The following is an 18,162-nucleotide window of genomic DNA, read 5'->3' as shown; positions in this document are numbered from 1 at the left end:
ATATGTTATTCCAAACTCATGAGTCAAGTTTTTATGAGTCGTTGAAACATTCACTCAACTGATTTATTCAGTAACACCACTACTAGAAAAACTGACAATATTCTGTCTAAAATGTTAACTTCTTGTATATTCAGCTGCAATGAGACATGGGAAAACGATTCTGATTCAAACTGGTGTTTATTTGCAGTACATGTACAATTGGTATCATAAGATCCCAGTGCATTCTTTGTAGTAGTGCACTTCTCATTGTCTGTATGCTGTTCAGTGCACACAGAGTTAGCAATTTAATAATTGTTGGGCTGGCGTTGCAAGCAAATATTACATACCAGCACCAAATCTTAACATATTGGTAATTCAAGATATTTACAGATGTTTTTGAATTGAACTTACCAGGTTGATCAAAGTCCTGTGGCTAAACATGAAACCTTGCAAACATCAGCCACAGAATTTAGTTTTTGGTAAGACAGGTTATGTAACATTGACGTAAAAAGCTACACAAAAAAATCCAGATTTAAAAAAAAAAGACAAAAAAATATGTTTATCGGACAGTACCAAACATATCTCTACCTCTGGGTACATATTTAAAACTAATAAGTCTAGATCTATCGATTACAACTAGCATGACAGCAGTGGGTATTGCACATCAACTGTAAAAAAATGAGTACAAAGAAAATTAAACAAAAAGATCAAATTTACATTTCAGTTCTTTTACTTCTAGGTGAAGTATACATAATGTACAAAACTATACGTTGCCTACTATTGACAATAGTTCACTTTAGAAATAAATAAATAATGAAATCTGTATTAACATTTTACGGGCAACTACGTAGAGAAAAAAAAATCTAGAAATTTAGAGTGAGGTAGTTCATCAAAGCCTACTTTGATCTGAATTATAACATTTTTGAGAGATGAAATAAAAGCAAATGCAATGAAAAATCTAAAGTTAAAATGAATTAGCCTAAAGACAGCAAAGAAAAATTAAGAGCACTTAAAATGAGAAGAAGAAAAAAAGTCTGGGATGCAAATCAAATAAAAGATTATATATGCCAATCATTATGCAAACACAAACCTTCTGTTCCTACATCCTCTCAACTATCACCATACATACGCATGTCCATTCGATAGCACTGCCTCATGGGAAATGTATTTCCCATCTACAGCATTTGTTGCAATATCTTGCACATTCCCTAAACGAAATAAAGCTGCAAACCATATATGCATACCAAAAATTTTCCAATTTGCTATTACTTTGATGAAAGACCTTGCTTGAGGAAACGTCCCTTTGCATTTTCTCAACATGCCACATTCTTTCTAACTACATCACACACATCCAATACGATAGAAAAATAGACACTCCAACATGATATGAACAGTATTACTTTGAAAAACCTCACCCAAATTTCTTCATCTTTCTAATCATTCAGGAATGAATGCTGGACTCAGGCACTTTCTCCATTTTGAAAACAAAATAAAAGCCCAATGATAATTTTAGTGATGGATTTAGCTTGTTGGCATAAGGGTCGTGTTGAATACTTTACAGTAGGAGGAGCAGAGTTTACACTACATACACTAATATTGTAAAGATATAATCACATTCCAAAACATTACATAATAAAAGATTTTTTATAAAATGATTATGATGGGATTTTTTTACCGTTAGATTGCCAAGTCTATAAAAAGGCATAGTTCCTTTATGATCTATTTTGAACCGCCAATCTAATGTTTCCATTCTTTAACATTGATTGCTGCATCGAAAATGACTTTTCTTTCTCTCATAGCCTAATGAATAAGATCACGTTGGTATACGCAGTTTGATTGTAAAGACTAAAGAAATCAAAAGCATTTCCTATGCAGGGATCAAACATCCAATTTCGGTTTCATATCATATATTGACGTGTTCAAACAAGACCTTTACATGAAGAACTGTGTTGTGTTTCTTTTACAGGACTGTACAGTGCTGAAAGTAAGCTTAATGAAAGCTGTGGGTTACGGTTTGCTGTGTTTCGAGTTGAAATATGTACAGGCTAAATTACATACGGTGACATTTGAAAACCCAAACGTGTTTTACAGAGAGTAAATCTTGTGCACTGAAATTAGAAAGAGTAGCTTACAGACCTTAAAAGCGCTTTAAAATGTGTTTTTGTAAAGCCAAACCAAATAAAACGTTCAACTAAATTTGTGTTTTAGGTACACAGGTCATATTGAAACCATCTTAGGCCACATCAAAATGCAGCCGAACAAACTGCGATCAGATACATTTTATACACCACCGACTCCCAAACAGTAGTAACAGTGTGGAAACATTAATTTATCCAGGAAATAGACGTGCCACTTAAAGAACCTCCACTAATTAGTGATTAAAATGACTCTCAAAAAATAAAACATCTCAAAAATATATTCACCATCCATCTTTACAAATAAACTCAAATCATTCCACATCCAAATGGCAAGATGACGTAGCGCTAGCTTCAATCTGATGCAAAATTAAAGTACAGCAAATGAAAGCAATCAAAGTAATGCTGGTTTGGTGTAAAAGCTTTCAATGTGCCCTCAAAAACTCTTACCTCCATTCTTAAACTTTTTCGATTCAAAAGAACTTGTCTAGTTTGAGAAAGAAAGGAGGACACGTTTCCGTTTGCCAGTGAAGATGGATGTTAGCCGGAACGGGATGAACGAGGATGGTCATCTACAGCAGCCCAGCGGTCCTGTGGTCTCCTGACTGCTGTCTGTGTCCGAGGTCACGGTGGGGTCGCTGGACATGGACGACACGTCGTTTGTGGAGGAGGACGACGTCGTCGAGGGCTCCTGGGAGTCATTGCTCACTGCTGCACCTGTGCTATGAGGAACAGCACATTTTTATCAGACAGGTACTACTGCTGAAACTGTGTGAACGTGGACATGTGTTGCCTTTAAAGGACAATTCCGGCCAAAAATGAATCTAGGGGTAAATAACACATGGGTACCGAGTCGACTGTTCTCTGGGATGCGTTTTCATGATAATCGAATGTACCCAGTGTTAAAGTTAGTTTTAGCAATAACGTAGAACGCCGTGCTACGTGAGCTGAACTCTGAGTGTCGACAGTAGCACGGCTTTCGTGGTTCGACTGGTCGAGACTGTTTTCCAAAGATGGCTCCTGCCTGTATACGCGAAGTGTAGGCTACTGTCTTTATAAAGCAGAGTCTCTGCAGGTATCTTCAAATTAAATTTAATACTTTTTTAATGCCATTTTTCATTTTTTTTATGCCATACACGGCTCATGACTAACCACAGAGATATATATATATATATATATATTTATATTTCCTGGAACACATAGGCGTAATTTGCAGGTGGGACATGTCCCCACCACTTTAGCCAAGGTCGATTGTGTCCCCATCATTCTTTAAACATCTCGCGGCAAGAATGTAACAATACAAACAAATAAAACATCTCCAGTGAACTAGCAGAGCATTCATTTCGTTCGTTTGTTAAATAGGAGGCAATCTGAAATGTGTTATTTTTTAAATCAAGTGACCAAAGTGCTAGTTGCCGCTGCTATCAGTGGTGCGGATACAGTGTTCTGTTGTGGCTGGCGCTCGCGTCTTTTCTCGGACGCAATCCTTCGATCCGTTACGGAGAGACACTCTATTCGTTACATAGAGACGATGTTTTGTTCGATACAAAACATAATGCACCCAAACGTGTCCCTGCTTGATATACAACCACTGATAAACAATCAGTTTTGATGAGGGAAAAAAAACTATACTTCTATAGTGCGGATTAGAACCCAGAACCTCTGACACGCCTGGCAAAAGTTCTGCCACTGGACCATTAAAGTACATGCGTGTAACAGAGAGAATTTTTACGTGAATAAATACAGACGACAAATGTAACACAATTTATAAAACACTCATTAAACACAATGTACTATTTAAATCGATTCGTAACACCGATTTGTGACCGTCACACTGCATATGGGATTTTACGGCGCTTATTTCTATTGTCCCTAACTTAAATGCATTTTTACTAACGCCGCAAAATCCTTCATCATTTTTACAACTAACGGACTGCAACCATGTCTTAAAAGTTTCGTTTTCCAGTCACTTTGGCTGGAATTTGCACTCACATTTTTCCAAGGTTCAGACCCGTCCACCGCTGTGCAAAATGCCTGAGTCACCTTTTGCTCCGGCCGGAAGCTATTACCAAATTGGTTCCGCGTGTTTATCACACTAACGTACATATTTTGCAACAGCAAATAAAGATTATTAATTATGAAGGCTATATTCAAATAAATTGATATAAAATTCTCTTCAAAACTATCAAAATTTTTAATGCCTGTAGGAATCAAATTTAATGCCTTTTAATGCCATTTAAGGCCTTAATTTTCACAAAATCCATTTAAGGACTTTTAATGCTTTTTAATGCCCCGTGGAAACCCTGTAAAGTATCTTCTTATTAAACTGTCTGTACACTTACAAAGTTCTCAATGCTTCGGTTTGCAGGTAGAGACCCTCATTATGCTACCGTGTTAGTGTGGGGCTATTTTGAGCCTTGTTAGTGGTATTAACTAGCGATTTTTATTTTTACTTATTCGATGCCCCATACACTAGCGTTATAAGCTAATCTGTGGTTAAACTAAAAATAACATTGAAACTGGGTACATTCGATTATCATGAAAACTCATCCCAGAGAACGGTCGACTCGGTACCCATGTGTTATTTAGCCCTAGGTTCATTTTTGGCCTGAATTGTCCTTTAACACAGGTTTTTAACCAGTAAAAATACCTAAACATCTTTACAGCATGATCAATTTACTTCACAAGCAAGATTGTGAGAGATTTATGCTTTATACATATTCTTAATATCTTGCATAATGTTGCTTTTCAAGTAAATGTATCTCGTATTAAAGATGTTTAGACATTTAATGGATGGAAACTGGCGGTTATGGTAAGGGACAGGACATTCCCAGCACACTCTAACCTCTTGACCAATCACAACACACTGCTCCAGCCAACCAATCAGAGCACATTGTGCTTTTCAGAAGGTGGGGCTTCATAGAGACAGGAACTAAACAGAGTGTTACTGACAGACTGGGATGAGAGGAGCCGCAACAATGGAGAATATGTGAAAAATAAGGTGATTTTTTTTAAAGTTCAAGCATGATCTGTTGACCTATTCTAGTAGAGCCCAAATAACTACTGCAGGAAATAATTGTAAAAATAATACTTTCTTATTGTAAAAAGATTTCAGTTAATTCTAAACCCGCTTCAGAGCAAAGCTTCATAATCCAGGGTTAAAACATACTTTAACCTGGGGTTAAAAACAATTAACCCAAGGTTAACCCCAGTGTGAAAAGCCTAATACAAGTTCATTTCATAAATCAGAGAGGAAACTAACCTAGTGAGGCCGGCTGTCCTCGGATCACCCCGTTTTTCGTTCGCTCCTCTAAGTCCAGCACTTCCTTATATATCAGCTCTGATCAGGGAACAGACAGAGATGTGCACAAGATTACGTCAGGAAACATTTGAGTCGTAGGTATTACACAATTTATTACAAATAATCTTATATTTCATGCGTCCATCAAGATCTAAATAAAAAGGCAAAGTAATCATGCGTTTGACATATCTTGAAATCACCAGACACTAAAAATGATAAATAAAAACAACATATAAAAACAGTCAATAACTTTAAAAAACAAGCACCTTTCCACTCTTCTACTGTGTGTTCCCTCTCATCTAGTTGTTTATCCGTGATCGCCGGTGGCGGCTGAAAGCAAGCAGATAAATGTCAATCACATAGATCACAAAGGAAAGAAAATAAATGAAGTCAACGAGCACCCCGAAATAATGAGCACTGAAGCACTTACCGCTTCCACCTCTGACGGATCGTACCACACGTTGATGTAGGGGTGCTGGAGGGCCTCGTCCACTGAGATTCGTTTCGACGTATCTATTACCAGCATTTTGGATAACAAGTCTCGAGCCTGGCTTGCTGAAAAATAATTGCATTTAAATCAGAAACTGAATTCAGAGGGAATTCGCCATGGACAATCACGCTGATCTAGGATTACTGCAATTTGATGGGAGTTTAATGAAGGGAAACATACAAAATTCTGTGTCTTTAGAGAACAAGTTGAAACAGCAAAGCATAATTGTGAATTAAATGCACCTTTAATTAAAGCAATAAGCTAGTGGGAGTCATGGATTACAGTAATTTTACAACGGTTGAAGACCCCATGAACATTTTTGTGATAGTTTCCTTTCTTGACATATTTCCTTTCCTTGGCACATTTTAATATACTCAAGCCTTTTTTATATACAGCCAATAGTTTATGGCTGTGAACTATTGAGTTTTCAACTATTTAACCATTATTTATTATTTACTATATTATTCTTATTTACTATTTCTTATTACAAATTTTTAAATTTGTAATTGGTTTCGGTGGACACTTTTCTTATCTAGAAATGGCATCAAATGGTGCAAGAAAATCTGAAGCACTTTTAAATCTTATCTTAAAACATTTTCTTTTCTTGGATGGCTTGTACTTGACTTGGTCTACTGGTGTAATATGCATTTTCATTTATACTTATTTGTATTTGTTGTGCTGTTACTGTTGTTTTTAAACTTATTACTTATACTTTACTGCATTTGTTTTAATGTTGTTTCATTTTATTCTGCTGGGCTTTTCTTTTTTTATACAGTGCAGTGAGAAAGCAACTTTTAAAGTTGCTTAACAAAATAAACTTATTATAATGAATTATTTAAAAAATACATTTAAAAAAATACACCTGCCACTTAAGAACCCAATAGATTTGACTTTGCAACTCACTATTGCTAGTCAGTGGCAGGTGGTATTTTTTTACTTCTATAAAACAACAATATTATAAAATTGACCATTTTCATTAAATAATTACAAGTACAAATTAAAAAAATATTTGCAACAAATATAACAATAGTCTAACTCTTAGTGGTCTATGATCGGTTGCACATTCAGTCAGAAGTTTACATTTATCTGCTATTTGCATCTTTAAACATCCAACAATCCATTTCTAAAAGCAATATTTACCGTGTAACAGCACTATAACACAATAAAAGGCTTGAGGCAGGCCTAAATATTGAAGAAGTACCCCTCACCTTTGAGTTTGTTGTGGTCAGAGTCTGCAGGGAAGAGCACGTCAGGGAAGAGCTTCTCAAAGCTGTATCCAGCATAGCGAGGTCTGTTCTCCACGTAAGTCCTCACAGACTGGTTCAGCTTCAACATGAACTCCTGTGACGGTGTGCCCAGCTGCTCGATCACCTTGTTCCACTGGTCAATATCTTCAGATTACATGCTAAGGAAAACTACTGACTGGAGGCACATCATCATGTCTCTCTCTTACCCGACTAAGATTTGCGTGACTTCCAAGTCACATGCATAAACATAATTACCCAAAGTGAAACATTATAAGCAGTTAACCTCTTTATTATTTAAGAATGACTCTAGCACATTTCCAGCGTAATGTGATAAGTCTCCACTGAAAGTCATAATGTTATATACTGAATATATATGCACATAAATAAATTATATATATATATATTAGTGCTGCACGGTTAATCATATCGTAATCGCAATGTCAAGCATATGCGATTATATGTCGCAAAAAGGATGCGATTTTATATGAAATAAACAAATCAGGGCTGTTAACGCAATTAACGCAGCATCTGTTATTTTTGTCACCCTTTGGCTAGTGTAACATAATCCCGCTTTTATTCGTGCAAATGACTTTAAACCATTCATGCGTGACAAGTCAAAAGAGAGCGCGCTGCCCGTGAATGTCCTGACTGTGAGTCACAAGAACGACGCGCGCCAGTATCATGCGCATGCACAGACCACGCGCCAGAATACAGTTCTCTTTCGCGCTTGGACGAATAACACACACAATTATGCCAGAATGTCGTTTTGTCGAGTATCTTCATAACATGAGAGCAGACTTATGATGGACGTAAAGAGTTGTGAGAGAATGACGCGCGTGTGAGATCTGCGTCTCTGTCAGCAGAGGCTGCTCTTAAAGGGCCAGCAGCCAATAAAGCTTTCTGTCAGTAAAGTTAATCAAAGAACAAAGGGAACACAGAAAATTACTCGCTGCTCCTGACTAAAGAACTTTTGTAGCTTTAATAAGGATTATTCTATATATAATTTATGAAACTCAGACTGTTTGATAACTTTATTAATTTTCTACCTGTTAGACAGGAAGGGCACAGGTAAATATGACATTTATTATGGGTTCATGTGAGGATTGTTTAAAGTTCACTTAAATTAAAAGCTGTTACTATTTTTTGAAGCCAAATAAATGTTTTTACAAAATTGATAGTTTTCAATTGTAATGACGGAATCACTGTTATGTAGGATGGCTATAATTAATGTTTAAAATGGGGGGGGGGGTCATTTTTATCCAGACATCAATGGCTTATTGATCATTATAGGTGTAATCAATCATTTAGTTGTTGTTGCTAGTTTGAGTTGAGAAAAACACGTTTCAGAATTATCACTAATCTGTGTGTGCATTTTGCTATAGGACCAAGCAAGTTGACTCATGAAACCATTTGTTTATTATATCGCAATCGCAATATTGACCTCAATAATCGTAATATGACATTTTCCCCAAATCGTGCAGCCCTAATAATATATATATATATATATATATATATATATATATATATGTGAATGAGACATTTAATCTTGATCTTCATTTCAGCATTTCAATCCTTTTTGCACATCAATGAAAGAACACATATCACGGGTAAAATAACAAAACAAACACTCAAAAAACACTTACAATGGGACAGTAATGACAACCAGGTAAGGATACGGTCTGTGCCAGGAAACAACACACTACCTCTGACCATTTCAGCCATGATGCATCCAACAGACCAGACATCAACTGAAAAATGAATTGACAACCAAATTAAACTGCTAAAAATCTTACAAATGAAATGGCATGATCAATGCCGATAAAAAAGAAAAACAAACACACATATCAAACAAAGAACAGGGTGCACTGATGTGGATGCAACAGAAGTGACAGGACGGTGCATGCAAACATCTCAGTGTGCGTCAGGCAGGATCACGGGCCAATCATCCGAAACAGATCAAGACATCCAAGTGGGCCTACTCTTCACAAAACAAAATAACTAGAGGCTGAACAAGGATACAGTCCCTCCCTGGAAAAAGGATTTTGTGCCGCACCATCTCTGCCATAATGCAGCCAACAGCCCAAATATCCACTACACGAGTGTAGCATAGAGGAAAGAAAGAAGACATAAGCAAAGCAAAAAGGGCAGCACGACTGGTTGAGATTTTTCTGAGTTTGAGCCACTGCCAATTTTACCTCAGCGCTACCGACTAGGACTAAACGTCAGCATTTTCGGCCTTCAAATTGATCTGTTATTTTCGCACTGCAGTGAACCACTTTCACTTCCCAAGTAAGACTGGTGCTCAGTGACTAATGCTCAGTGACTAATGCTCAGTGCTACAGGCACATCCAGTGTGCTAGGGCATGCAGAAACTAGTTCAGCTGGACAAAAGAATCCCTCAAGCGCTTTTAATGTTAAATCACCACAGCCATTTGGTGAGATCAAGGTTGTTTTCAGCAGAATGATGTTAAGGGTGCTCTGGGGTCGTTTGGGACCCTTTATGTGGGCATGCTGCAAACCAGTGACATCAGGTTAGCACTCACCATTGGCTTGGTAACCCATGCCCAGAATGACCTCGGGGGCACGATAGTAGCGCGTCACCACATAAGGGGTCATGAGGAGGCCGGTGGCAGCCGTCCGGGCCAGGCCGAAGTCGAGGATCTTCAGCGTACAGTCGGATTTCACTACTATGTTACTAGGTTTCAGATCCTGGAAAGAGAAGAGGTTAAGGGTCACAGAGTGGTCACATACTCACAGCTAGGAATGAGCAATGCACAGTTTAGAAACTATGACCCATTTATCCACTTCAGTTTTTAATTGAAAAAAATCTGTAATGATTACATAAAATTTTAGTAATCATAATTCACGTCTTAATTGAAAGCATGAAAGGTATGGACTGCAACAATTTATTAAAAGCTTGAAAAACACTATTAAATGTTTTATTTTTTCCCAAATTCAGTTTTTCCCCATTTTAATTTTGTTTTTTTATTAAAGTTTATTTACATTTTAATAATCAAAAAGCATGTGAAATCAATTAATTTTTTTTCTGAGATTCTGTGTTGTCGATTTTATTTTTTCTAGATTTATGATTTAATACACATTTATCCTTGTTTAGAAAAACAGTGGTAATCAAATAAAAGCATTAAACAAATTAAATCTTTTAAAATGTATTTTTTTATATATATTACAGTTCAAATTAAAACATGAAAGAACAATTGTGTGATATTCCTTTAAATATCATAATGCCCTAAGAAACATATGGGGGTCCTAAAAGCATTACTCCCTACATCAAGTTTGTTATACATAATTGGCAGCTAAATTATGCTGTCTTAATAAAATATCTTATTTTGGCCAAAATTCAAGGCAGCATTACATAAACCATAAAACAGAGTAGGAGGAAAATGTTGGATTTCTAGGTAATTTGTGTTTATTAGTAATAGCCAAGGCTTAAAGCCCGTTCCCACCAAGGACGATAACTATAACGATAAAGATATAGTTAAAAAAAAAACTTTCTAAATATGAAAGAATAGAGTCCACACCACAATTGACCAAATTGCTTACAGAATTTTTTTTCCAGCTGTTGAACGATAAAAACATTGACAGCCAATCAGAATCCATCCTGCTTTATAGAGCTTGAGCATTTAAAGCGACAGGCAACAAAACTGAAGAGCATTATCATACAGCTGGCATTAAAATGTGTGAAAACTCCTGTATTAGAGTATCAATTCATTAGTTTAGCAACATCATACAATAAAACACTATTGGCAACAACAACAACTGAGTATTAGTCTTTTTTTGTGCTTTATGCGTGAAGAGCTTTTCCTGTGACCAGGGCCTGAAATTAACACCTGACCACGCGCCAAATGCGGGTGAATTTTGCAATTGGCGGGTAAAACTGTCAATCTACCTGCCACATTGGCGGGTAGCCAATGAGAATTGAGTGATTCATTAGTTGTTGTTTTTTTGCGTCTGTCCGATAACATCAGCAATTTTCATTCAAGCAGCTGATTTCTGTGAATGCATGTAAAACTAAATGTATATTGCAGCACAGGGTGTTTTTCAGGTTGAGACAAATAAATGTACATTTAATGAAAAAAACTATGTAAACAGCGCTCTGTGGCGCGGCAGGATTTTGAACAAGGTCCTGAGCCATTGCTGGGCGCCGCGGACAGACACCGAGTGGCGCCGCTGGTGTGTGTAAACCGATAGAAAATAATGTGTTCTAATTTTAAAGACGTGGTTCTGCATGACGCATCCGGTGTGCGACCCCCTTAAGAGTTATTATTACTTATAATGATTTCGTTAATAACTTGACAGCACTTAAATGTGTATTCTTACAAGTTAAAGAACAATGTTTGTGTGATTTCTATTTTTCACTTTTATGAGGCAAAAAAAAAAATCAGGCCCTGCCTGTGACACACACATGTGACCGATACTGAAGCATTTCGAAGCCAGTAACCTATGGAGGTGCTGCCTATGTAGAAAGAAGTCACTAGGCTTTGAAGTGTGTGAGTGTGTGTGTACCCTGTGTATGATGCCGGCAGCATGTAGGTGTTTGATGCCGCAGAGCATCTGATAAAGCAGGTATGAGAGTCTCTCGTGGTCCAGCTCCATCTGAATGACCTGGCACAGGTTTGCATCCATCAGCTCCATCACCAGATAACTGAGGACAGGGGACGAAGGTAAAGGAGTGAGGAACACACAAATAAACAAGCATACATGCACATATACACAGATTTGTGATTTATGTGGGTAACTAAGCTCTGACAAACGTATGCATGCTACTGTGGTAAATTGAATAATCGCACAGACCGATTTTTTGTAGTACGTGCAACATATATGTCACACTGTACAGCCCTGATCTTGTTACACAGTGAATTTGAATTAATCCAAGGCCAAACTTATTTCAAAAGGCATTTCAATTCCATTCTAATTCACAACAGAAAATAAAACTTACACATCCTGGAATTCTTCAAGTGTCTTCTGTGGTGTGAACACATTTAACAAGCCAATTATCTGTGAAATGAAAGCACACTGCGTGAAAGATGTGCATGTGCTGTGAGGTTCACCTGGTTGAAAGTTCTTACTATCCAAAACAAAGATTTGGGGACTTATTTTCTTAAATAAATTAATACTTTTATTCAACAAGGATGCATTAAATTGATCTAAAGTGACTGCAAACAAATTTATGTTACAAAAATGTCTATGTAATACATGTTTTTCCTTCTTTTCAGCTCTTTCTTTTAAGAATCTTGAAAAAAACATCACCGTTTCCACAAAAATATGAAGCCGCACAACATGATAATTATAAAAATGTCTTTAATGAGCAGCAAATCAGCATATTAGAATGATTTCTGAAGCATCATGTGACACTGAAGACTGGAGTAAGGATGCTGAAAATTCAGCTTTGATCACAGGAATAAATTACATTAACATTAATAAAATATATATATATATATATATATATATATATATATATATATATATATATATACACATAATTAAATTGAAACCGAAACAAAACATGTCTTACGTTTTTGTGGTTGACACATTTCATCAGGACCAGTTCTCTGTAGGCCCGTTTGGCATGGGTTTGGTTCTGAAAGGGTCGGCTAAGTTTCTTAATTGCGACATTTCGTTCAAGGACGTGGTCATATGCAGAGCTAAAAAAAAAAAGTTTTTCATTTAACACACTTTCTTTTATGAGCCATCTTTATGATAATCTGCCTCTTTCATATTTTACAGGCTAATTAAATTCATTAAACTTACCAGACGATGCCTTGAGCTCCAGAGCCGATTGGTCTTAGATTCTGATAGCGCTTCAAAACGGTGAATGTTGAATCTCCTACATCTATGCTGTAATACTCTTTCTCACGCTTATTCCTGTTCATGTTGAAAACCGTACTGACTGTTCCTTGGGCATTCAAGAAAAACTTCACCTTCAAAATCTGAAAAGACAAAAAGAAAAAAAGAAATGAGTGAGTGAGTAGAACACTTTCATCTGGTCCTGGTCTGGATTGGTTTTGTGTTTACCATTGAAAAGAGAGAACGTATAATCTGGTTTGAGATCAAAGAAACTTGACCTTCAAAGTTAGGTCAAATTCATAAAAACAGCAGCATGTAACACACATTGCCATCTATAGAAGATATGTAAGTATAAAAAAGCAATTGTTTGCATTTTGCAATTAATGTAATGTGCTTTTATTTTGCATTAAACTTTCCAAAGTTTCCTAAGACTAACTCGGTCATTAGACTAGTTGCATGATCTTTCACAACCTGTGAGTTTATAAAATAACACATGTAAGATCAAAATGTGTTCATTTTTAATGTTATCGTTATCGGCCTGATAAGAAAATTTGGTCGATATATTCCTTCACTTCAGATGCTCAAACGTTCGACATGATGGTTTTGCATTGCTTGAAAAAAATTTAAAAAAGGAAATTACAGTCAAGTGTATAACAAGTCTGTCATGTAGGCTACATAAAAATCATAAAGAGAACATCATTATAATTGTGTGTTTGGGACATGGCTATTAATGGTGAGATTTTTGTTTTGTAATCAGGCTCTCAAAACTATATAAAAATGTTGGATTTAGATTTATCAGCCAATATATATATATATATATATATATATATATATATATATATATATATATATATATAATGTCACGTGTGGACAGCAACAGACTGCCATTCAAACTACTGACGACCACCAACGTGGAAGATACACCGCTATACGCCGAAGAAGACCCGGGGAAGCAAGTCAAAGACAACCTCAAAAATTGTCGTCTTACCCTTGCGGACGAGAAGACCCTGTCCACCGATCGTCAAGTTATGAAAGAAGCCGAAAGTCAAGAAGATAAAGATAAACATGATGAAATGCATGCTTTATTTTTAACTAGATGAAAGAAATCCAGAGCAAATGCATAAATATCAAGATAAATATTGAATATCATCAAAATGGTGCAAAACATCAATATATTTTCCTCATGCACTGCCACAGAAGTCTACGCAAATACCAAAGCGCTGTGGAAAGTGGATGACGAATCTGAAGAAGCATCAGCAAAGCCTCATCATCTTAACGCTTCGTCAGCGTGACAGTGACTTCAAGCAGAAATACATATTTAAACAGGTACACTGCCCAGGGAACTGTGAAAACAAATGACCCAGCCTGAGACAGTCATTACCCAAATTTAGCATATTATGCTGAGGATGCTGCAGTGACAGCCGCAAACAGACTTACACTCTTTACATCGGTATATCAGGACAGCCTGTACATGGGATTTTCTGTTTTTTTTTTCCACTCAAGGCATATATCAAGGATCCCTAACATGACATTACCCGTCTTTCACAAATGTTTTAAGAAATCAGGAGAGTAGGAAAAGAACTCTGATTTATTTTACCCAAAAATCATTATACATTACAGAATAGAAGACAGTGAAAACAAGGGCTGCAACTAATGATTATTTTAATAATCGATTGTCTGTTGGTTATTTAGTACCACGATTCAAAATACCACGTTTAGTACAACGATTCAAAAAGTTTTTTTTATAATAAATTTTATTTCACATCCTAAAAAAACAAATATAGTGAATGTATCTCTATCTGTTAACACAACATGCAAAACGGAAATATTACATTGTAAAACAAACAAAAAACTGCTTGTCCACCATATTTAAGTTAAAATCACTAAACATAAAAATTATTTTAAAATAAAAACACGAAAGCGTAGACAAAATGTTAACTGGTATTAACACTTGACAGACTAAACTTCTCCCACAATAACTCATATTATTGGTGCGTTTAAGTCCTCCTGGGAAGTATGTATTTACAACATCAGAGCAAGAAGATGTTGCAGTACCTTCTTTAAATTAACTACACAAAATACAGCAATGATCTTAAAGCTGCAGTCCGTAACTTTGGTTGGTGAATAAATTATTCAAAATAAATTTCAGCAAGTACACAACCAGCCAGTGTTCAAAACTGTCTGCTTGCCTTAGCTCAATTCAAAACGGTAAGCTTGTAATAATGTTTTTAATTCCAGTGGTACCGGTGGATTTCCGCAGGAATTTCGAGCATGTCTTTGTGTCATTACGTCACATCTGTACACATAAAGAAGAGTCTCGGCTAGTAGGCTATGAGCGTGAGGATGCTGGAGGTGGAGATTTATAGCCTTTTCTCACAGCACTTGATATAATTAAACTTATTAATTTGATGGCGGATCCAGAAAGGTTCAACAATCACCAGTGACAACTGGAGACTCACCCGTTGTAAAATGCAAAAAACTTTGGAGTGGCTACAGAAAAAAAGAGACTGCAAACGGGCCCACGCGAAAACAAAGATAAATATCGGAAGGGCATTAAATGTAGTCACGCAATGCTGATGTTGTTAACATTAACAATTTGAGAACAAAGTATAATTTGCACGGTTTGACGTGATATGATAAGCTATCGTTAGATTTACTGCAATGTTTTTTCCCCTTTAGTTGGTCAGAACAAAAGTGGATGTAACTTGTTCAGATTACATTTTCCGGTGAAAAGTCTTATGTTGGTCATACTTCCAAAAAGTAGAATCCGTGATTGCGAATGCCAGTATCCACACCGGCACGGCGACTCACAGACGCACATTCTCCTCAAAACACTGGAGTCGTCGACGCTGTGCCGTGCCGAGGCACAACCCACGTAAAGTTGATAATTCCCAGAATAACTGCAAATGCAGATTTCGAACAGAGATGGCGACAAAGAGGAAAAACTACGGACTCTACTACTCTAATTTTAAAAAATAATTAAAAACAAGGAACGTGCATATGGGATGTTTTGCTTTTTAATGCTTTTAATTAATTTATGACGCCACTGTAAACTTTATTTTTACACATATTATACAATCTTATTGTAAGGCAATTCGCTTATGTTGTTGTCAATAAAAAAACTGACAATGTCACTGCTAAATAATACCTTTAATTATTGCTGTATTCCGACATGTTTCTCACTGACGTGCCTCCAATTTGTAAACTCGGCTTAAAGAAAATCCCGAGTTTAGTTCCCATTCGTATTTACCACTTTTTGGTGGCATTCTACTCATTAATTCAATCTTTCCAAAATGACTTGAATGCACCATGCACTTTGTTTGTCCATACAAATGTGTTATTCACTACTGTAAACTTAATTGATGATCAAACTCGTTGCTTATTATTTTTCATTATCGATTATCATCAATTAGGCCTAGTAGTTGAAGCCCTAAATTGAACTAAATCTTATTTAAATTCCATTAACACATTTCAGCACACTGTTCAATGGTGCATCAATACCTGAAGGATCAGGTTTTAATTGAATTTTAATTCATACTTCAGATTTCAGAGACTGCATTCTTTAACATCAATGTGAATGGAAAGTGTCAATCATCTCCTAAAATAATATTGAGAACCGCACCCAAATACCCAGAATTCAACATCTCACAACACCTTCCATCCACCACAACCAATGACCTCAATTTCTCTGATCTGACTCCTCACACCTCCAGATGAGTCCATTTCACTGCATAGAAATCAAATCAAAACTGCTGCATGTATACTGTGAAAGACAATCTGTTCTGTACTATCAGAGCACAGCGAGTCATGCATGCACACAAATGGCTGTCTCTCAAAACTCAACGAGCTTCCTACATAAACAGCATTTTTGGGGCATCATACGCGTGTTAAGAAAAAATGCTGTCAGCTCACTAACGTAGGTTTTGAGAAAAGCAATGTCAGTATTCAATCTAGGACTTTAAACTTACACATCATGTCATTTACAGAATGACAGATGGGTAGATTTACCATATGATATTTGATGTAAAGTACCATGTAAATATCGTTGTATCCAGTACCATGATGGAGTACATGACTTAGTATTACTACCATCACTGTACCACACAGTATCAGTCCATTTGTCATTTCGATATGGTGCATTGTACAACATACTGTAAAACACAATAATCCTCAATAAGTGAAATAACGCGCTAAGATATCATTCTCACAAATGACTAGCTTAAACTAGCGAGTCAACTGTGTTTACGTTAACGTTACTGTGGTGTTTTACAGCAGCAATTCAGGGTTACCCTCCCCCACAACCCACCTAAAACATCAGCGGTAAAACTGCAAGTGTTTACTCACCCTCTTAAACGATATACAGGCAATTCAAGAGATGATTCCTAAAAGGACAAGTGTCTTCTTCACACAGAACACAGCCGTTCGTTGTATTAGTCTTGTTTTCCACTTGAAGACACAAGCTCTGCGCTCACTGTGCTTCCGTCCACTGGCAGGCCTTGAGCTGCGGACACTTGCGTACTACGTCACCGTAACTCTGCGTGAATGTGACGTCCGCAGTTTCTGCGTTCTTCCCGACGTCATCGAGGTCGTGCGATGACGTCGCGTTGCTTGTGTACTAGTGACTATTGAAAGAAATCGCTATAGCTAGGCTTTCTTTTACTATTTCTTGTTAGATTTCATAACTAACATAGAAACTAAACTAGAGAAGGAAATGAGTACATCAACAGTTTACCCTCTAAAACCTTTGAAGATGTCAAGACTGGACAAGAAGTGAATAGGGTAAAAGTTTAACGTTAACTTCCCCAGTTCATTAACCACAAACGCTATTCCAAATGTTTTTACATATACTACAAATGACACATTATCTACTTAAATATGGACTAATTTGAAGACATTTGCAGAATGTTTGTTGATAGATAGTAGATAGTTGTTTTTACGTTGAGGAATTCTCTTTTCTCTTTTGGATCACTACATAAAATCAGAAATACTACAGCCAAAAAAAGAACAAAATAAAAAATGTTTAATAAATCAGGCGAATGATAAATGAACAAACCTGTAAAAGCCTTTAGAATATAGATAGCAATAAATCTATAAAGTTTGGTGCATGAAAGTGCTGCTGAAGTGGAGATATCTGAAGAAGAAAAAACAACGTGTGTGTGTGAATCAACGCATCATGTGAATGCATTATGCGAATATACTGTACAC

General features: G+C 36.5%; 1 protein-coding gene across 5 annotated transcripts; it reads right to left on the bottom strand.

Annotated features, from left to right (window-relative positions):
* Positions 1 to 158: 158 nt before the first annotated feature.
* mapk8b (mitogen-activated protein kinase 8b) lies at positions 159 to 17,512 on the bottom strand. Of its 5 annotated transcripts, none has more exons than XR_013201259.1 (12): positions 17,302 to 17,493; positions 12,922 to 13,100; positions 12,686 to 12,815; positions 12,110 to 12,168; positions 11,677 to 11,815; positions 9,696 to 9,861; positions 8,829 to 9,243; positions 7,114 to 7,296; positions 5,846 to 5,970; positions 5,682 to 5,745; positions 5,377 to 5,454; positions 159 to 2,836 (listed from the first exon to the last, which is right to left on the bottom strand). XR_013201259.1 is itself a non-coding variant. In XM_077224627.1 (12 exons), the coding sequence occupies exons 2-12, from the start codon at positions 13,041 to 13,043 to the stop codon at positions 2,820 to 2,822; spliced, it is 1,155 nt and encodes a 384-aa protein (XP_077080742.1). In that variant the 5' UTR covers positions 13,044 to 13,100; positions 17,302 to 17,512; the 3' UTR covers positions 159 to 2,819. The 5 variants fall into 5 exon arrangements, 4 of the variants coding, with proteins under 4 accessions (XP_077080742.1, XP_077080743.1, XP_077080740.1 ...); XM_077224627.1 differs by having other exon boundaries at positions 8,829 to 8,900; positions 17,302 to 17,512; XM_077224628.1 differs by having other exon boundaries at positions 9,172 to 9,243; positions 17,302 to 17,495.
* Positions 17,513 to 18,162: the final 650 nt, after the last annotated feature.

This window comes from Siphateles boraxobius, unplaced genomic scaffold (assembly GCF_051911475.1).
Source record: "Siphateles boraxobius isolate OS27281-9 unplaced genomic scaffold, OSU_SipBor_1 90, whole genome shotgun sequence".
Classification (NCBI taxonomy): domain Eukaryota; kingdom Metazoa; phylum Chordata; class Actinopteri; order Cypriniformes; family Leuciscidae; genus Siphateles; species Siphateles boraxobius.
Note: the sequence above shows the minus strand (reverse complement) of the source record. Positions and strands in the feature narration are given on the sequence as shown.

What these genes read in the sequence shown, in the direction of transcription:
- mapk8b (XM_077224625.1), bottom strand. Translation starts at nt 13,043, where the DNA reads ATGAACAGGAATAAGCGTGAGAAAGAGTATTACAGCATAGATGTAGGA. An exon ending in GGAGCTCAAGGCATCGTCTG is followed by an intron (nt 12,816 to 12,921) that starts GTAAGTTTAATG and finishes TTTTTTTTTTAG; the next exon opens with CTCTGCATATGACCACGTCC. An exon ending in CACAGTAGAAGAGTGGAAAG is followed by an intron (nt 5,455 to 5,681) that starts GTGCTTGTTTTT and finishes TTCCCTGATCAG; the next exon opens with AGCTGATATATAAGGAAGTG.